At 40.5% G+C, this 5,495-nt stretch overlaps 1 protein-coding gene across 2 annotated transcripts; it reads right to left on the reverse strand.

Moving 5' to 3' along the window:
* Nucleotides 1–563: 563 nt before the first annotated feature.
* senp8.S (SUMO peptidase family member, NEDD8 specific S homeolog) lies at nucleotides 564–3,779 on the reverse strand. Of its 2 annotated transcripts, XM_018254059.2 has the most exons (3): nucleotides 3,693–3,779; nucleotides 2,903–3,004; nucleotides 1,472–2,403 (listed from the first exon to the last, which is right to left on the reverse strand). In XM_018254059.2, exon 3 carries the CDS (start codon nucleotides 2,400–2,402, stop codon nucleotides 1,758–1,760), a length of 645 nt encoding a protein of 214 aa, XP_018109548.1. In that variant the 5' UTR covers nucleotide 2,403; nucleotides 2,903–3,004; nucleotides 3,693–3,779; the 3' UTR covers nucleotides 1,472–1,757.
* Between the last annotated feature and the right edge of the window lie 1,716 nt (nucleotides 3,780–5,495).

The following is a 5,495-nucleotide window of genomic DNA, read 5'->3' on the forward strand; positions in this document are numbered from 1 at the left end:
TTTGCTAGGATGAAAGGTTAAACTTGATGGTTGTGTTTTTTCTGCAACCCCAGCTACTATGATACAAACATTTTACTGTTAAGTAGCGGTGTCACCATAGACGAAACAGGTCCTGCATATTGTGAGGTCCTAGGAACTATACTGCTACCAGTGGGGCACTGACTGATATGCAGTTGCAATATATGTAAACAGATTTAAACTTTAAGGGCCCCAATAACTAGTCATGCCACTTCTGGAAAGTTTATGTAGGGGATTCTAATATAATTCAGTAAATAAAATATAAACAGCTGTTCTCACTTTATAAGTAGTTCATATAAATAGTTCTACGGTATTAATTAATGTGAGTCCATTCATTGGGAACAGTGGAGTTTGCCCTAAGTATAAACCCTACATACCTGCCTGCTCCTGTCACTCTGCATTGTCATTGCTTTATACTAAATTATGTTAGTGTTTAGGTAATTTTCATAAAATTTGTTATGTAAGTTTACTCCAACTGGGCCCCCCAGGAAATGTTACTATAATTATCATGGTTCCAAAGTTTTAATCACACGTCAGATTTTGTCACGAGTGAAAACATTTTTTTCCTTTATTTATTATCATTCCTAATATTTTTTCACAATAAAAATGTGGGAAAAAAAGTATTCTGAGCTGCAGGATTTTACCGTAGGTGTGTATTGTGAAAGATTCCTCAAAATGTGAAATAAAATTCATGACTTTTCACCTTGCCTGATTGATGCCAATTTTATGATGCTCCAAATTCTATCATCTGCTGTAATCTGGAGCACACGATCTTGAGGAAAATATCAGTGAGCTGACTGGAAAATGTTTGCAATTCTAGGGAAAAGTTGGTGAAAGTTTACAGTTTCAAAAATAATCATAAAAATTTTAAAGTTTTACAAAACGTTGACCCGTACCCCTCCCTAACCTGTCTGCTCCTAACCCAACCCGGCAAGTCACCTCTATTTATAGACCTGCCCCATCACTGACATCACAAAAGGGGAGGGGAGGCATGCGCCTACAAAAAGAGTCTGCAGGAAGTGAATCAGGCCAAACCTGCCCACGACTCTGTGGGAATGTTCGACCGAACCCACCCAACCTTTCATAAATGTGTTCCTTTAAAATCCTTGAAACTCAGTAAATAGTTTTTATAGCTTTTCACCAACAATTTTTTTCCCAGCGTTCAATAAATTTAGGATGCCAAGCCACCTTACCACTACAGCAATCAAAACTACTACTTTTTGATTTCTTGGGAAAAGCCCCTCCTTAGTAAAGACAAATTATTAAGCACAAAAATAAAAAAATCACCATTCTTGGAAGTTTGGCTTCCTTTCTGAAGAGTAACTGCTAAAATACAAAGGGGTTTAGCGGCACTCCAAGGCTTATTAAAGTATAAGTAAAATACAAGGGAAGCACGCTGATCTGGCTAAATCTGCTTTAAACATACAGAAAAGGGTGGACTGATCACTGCACGTTCCCTAGCCCATATTTTATTTGTAAATATTAAAACAGTAATTCATAAAGTTACATTTACATGATGACAATCTACTACAGGTCGTAGCAAATTCACTCTAAATATTATTAGACCTAAAGCAAACTTTTTTTATTAGAAATGTGTTGACTTGAGAGTCTTGAGCAGCTGTCGATTCTCACTAAAACTGATCTCATGATTATAGGCTTCTGTTCCTAGATGGCACATGATTAAAAGAATAGTATTTCCCCCAATCTATTCCACAATTCTCAATGTCTCTGGAAATGGCCTATTGCATATTTCGACTGAGTGACTTACAGCTTAACCCTCTTATGATATCTTTCCACGTTACTCTCTTCTGGGTAACAAACTGGGGTGTGATCTTGCACAGGAACGTGCTATCATGACCATGCAGAGGCTGTTCACTTAATGCTTCTGCCACACACACCACATACATGCCACAATCATAGCTGTTGTGTTGGACAGGGGCATCTTCTTCTCTGTAATTTTGGGTTCCTCCCAATAGTGCACCAAGGTTCTTGGCCATAAGTCTGGCATGTGGTGCATTGGTTCCAGGGGCAGAGTCATAATGTAGAAAAACAGATTGGCGTTGAATATAAGCAAGAAGGCTCCAGTGGGTCCCTCCAGCTTCAGGGCCTGTATTATCATTAACAGGAATCAGAACAAGTTCTTTGCTGGGCAGGTCCAATGGTTCCAGGAAATCTGGGGCCTCGTTTCCACAACATTTGATAAACTGGCTCACTTCAGGGCTGAGGAATGAGACTTGCTGAGCTTGCAAAGGAGGCAAAGACGAAGCCAGAAATTCAAAGGTAAATCCAATGATGTTGTCATTCAGCCAGTGGGGTGGATCAAGGAGGGCAACATCTGAAGACCTTAGGAGGGCATCTCCATAACTCACTACTACTTTCTCCATACTATAAAACAAAGAGAAAACACAACCACACATGAAGTGTTGCATGAAGTACATGCAACTACTTCAGTTCATATAATTATATATAATTACTGTATAACTGACCCCCCCCAACACTCTTAATTCACAACCATCATATACAGTTTGACAGTACAATTATAAGAAATATTGAAGTTCAACTGGTCTATACTAGTTTATATATAGTTTACGATATAGAATTGCCTACATATTGGCAACCCTTAAAACGATTACCAATAAAAAACATTTAAGACTGGTTTAAAATAATTGATTGTGTTTTATTCTGCAATCACAAATGGTGGAATGTATTAAAAGTGAATACAGGGGAGAGCAGGGAAAGTCGCTCATCTGTATTAGCCCTTAAAGGAGAACTAAACCCCCCAATAATAAAAACCCCTATCCATTACCTTACATAGTTACCCCCTCTCCAATTCCCCCCCCCCGTGCATGATTACCCCTGAAAGTGCCTCTAATTCATTACTCACGTATAGGTGCAGAGTAAGCGCTCATGGCCGCCATAGTCTGGCTCTTCTGTATTCTATGGGAAGTGGACGCCATATTGGCACAAGCGCAGTTGGAGCAGTCTTCTGGTTTGTAGTAATTATGCATGCGCCAAAATTGCCGTAGATTGCCGAAGGGAAGGAAGAGGATCCAAAGAATAACAATGAGCTGGAAGATGGCGACCATGAGCTTCGATGTGTTTACTCTGCACATATACGTGAGTAATGAATTAGGGGTAATCACCTATGTGCGGGGGAATAAGGTTACCACCCTTTCTTGAAAAAAATACCGGCCTTCCTATATTTTTATGCATTTTCCCTATTAATAACATTTGGGATCAAGCTTAATTTTTACCGGCCAGGCTGGTAAAATATTGGGCAGGTGGCAACCCAAGGGGGGAAGCAGGGAGGGGGGAATATGTAGGGTAGTGGGTAGGGGTTTTTATTATTGGGGGGGGTTAGTTATCCTTTAAAAATAAGCTGATCTGCTCCCTTCTGTCCCCCACTGGCTAGCCAGGAAACTAAAAAACAGGGGGGGAAAGGAAATAATAGAAAACACCACACAAATACTGGATTCAATCACATTACCAAACATCCAAAAAGCATCAAGCTAATACATAAGATTTAGTTCACAGTTTTCAGATTAATCCTGTGTAAGCAGTCCGCATAAAGAGACCAAAACAATTATTCTGTACTGCGTGGGGTATAAACATGATCACATACCAAAAACTTTTACACAATAAATATCTGTAAAATAACTGTAAAAACAACATACCTCTAGCACTGCATTCAATCTCCTAACACGGAGACTCACATCTGCCGCTCACCACAGCCACTTCCTTGTTCAGCGAGACGCTCCGCCCCCTTTAGTTCACTGAGCTCGGCTTGTCCCCTGAGTAGCCAGTCACAGAGCCCTCTACTGCGCAGTCAGCATGCGCAGTTTTTCCCGATTTCGCGTTGTTAGAAGACTTCGTGGGCGTTCTGGTTACTTACAAAAGAGATCACGCGCCTGGATGATCGATTAGCAGGAGATTAGATATATAAAGCGTGTGACAAATAGAATTGGCAGCAATATAGAGCATATAATCCAGTATTAACTAGCAACGCAGTCATTTTGCTGTAAAAATTATGCCAGTAGGTTTAAAGTTTGCCACCTGTTATTCCTTATAAAACTATAATCACTTGTTTTCTGTTCACCAGAAATAAAGACTTTTTTCAATTACTTTCTACCTTTTATTTAATTTTTTTTTTTTTAGCGTTTTAACAAGTTTAAAGTTGAATGCCCCTGTCTGGTGTTTGAATCTGGCAGCTCAGTAATTCAGGTGCCACTTTTGAACTGTTACAATTTGCTCCATTTAGTTGCAACATTTAGTTGATACAATAATTTTAGCAGCATCTCTGGAGTATTAGCAACTATTGTATCAATTCTAACAGCTGCCTTTCATAAAACACAAGAATTGTGCTCAGCAGGGACAAGGATAGAACTAAATAAACTATTAACTAAATGTAATAATTTAGAACAGTTTAGAGGGTTGTCAACCCCTCCAGGGGGTGCCCCCCCCCAGCTGCTTTAGAAGATGAAAAATTAGACTTTCTTATTAGAAAAACTATCACATATAGAAAATAGAAAGTAATTGGAAAAAGTATTTCTGGGGAACCAACTGAACTGAAAAAAGTTTTGGAAGGTGAATAACCCCTTTAAGAGCAAAATGAGCTAATCTTTGCCTTATTTGGCCACCTAGGTACAAGGCCAAATTGGGCTGATTTGTTCATTGGCCCAGGGCTAAATGATTGAATCATAAAGTAGGCCTGTGCAAGGCCATCAGAAGAGGACTGCATCAGCACACCAATGTGGTCTTTACATAATGGGGATTTTCAAACCTGCCCAATAGTTATCTGCCAAAATTTTATCCAGATATATGTCGGAAAAGCTGTTGAGAAGGGCCCATACGCAAGCAAGGTAACTGCTGACTCTGAAGGAGAGGCATAACTGCCATAGAGCCAGTGGCATAACTAGATTGTGCCAGGCTTCCCTGCAAAAAAATCTTGTGAGGGACCCAGCACACTGCAATTCCCAACCACCCCTTCGCCCACTCCCCACTTCACCCCTCCCACTCCCATCTTGCCCCCCTTCCCCAGCCGATGGTAAGAGAGAGGCTGCAGGGGGGGTCCATGTAACTTTAGAGGAAGCAGACCCTGTGGTCCATGCCTCCCCATTCCCAGGGCCTCACTACAGGGTAGTCACATCATTGCATACGGGGGGGTTTGACTACAGGATCTGCTGTATTGTACCTGTTCTTGGCTTACTCCTTTTTCTTCTCGTTTTCCTGTTTGCCACAAATTAGTTCACTTTGGCAGGGGGCCTGGGGGAGACACATTACGTAACTGGTCTGACGGGCAAAATTGGCAGCTTGACTGAACATTTAGCATTTATCCAAACCATCCTAAAAAAAGTGCTAATATTCTGCCGAATCCCGAATTCAATCCCAGATTTTGTGCAACGCTAACTGAAATGCTACTCAAGTATTTCCATGCAAAACGTCTCCATTTATTCCATTATAGAGGCATTAGACTCTAG

Source organism: Xenopus laevis, chromosome 3S, assembly GCF_017654675.1.
Source record: "Xenopus laevis strain J_2021 chromosome 3S, Xenopus_laevis_v10.1, whole genome shotgun sequence".
Classification (NCBI taxonomy): domain Eukaryota; kingdom Metazoa; phylum Chordata; class Amphibia; order Anura; family Pipidae; genus Xenopus; species Xenopus laevis.

Excerpts from the sequence above, each read along its gene's own strand:
- senp8.S (XM_018254059.2), bottom strand. The coding sequence starts at position 2,402 with ATGGAGAAAGTAGTAGTGAGTTATGGAGATGCCCTCCTAAGGTCTTCA.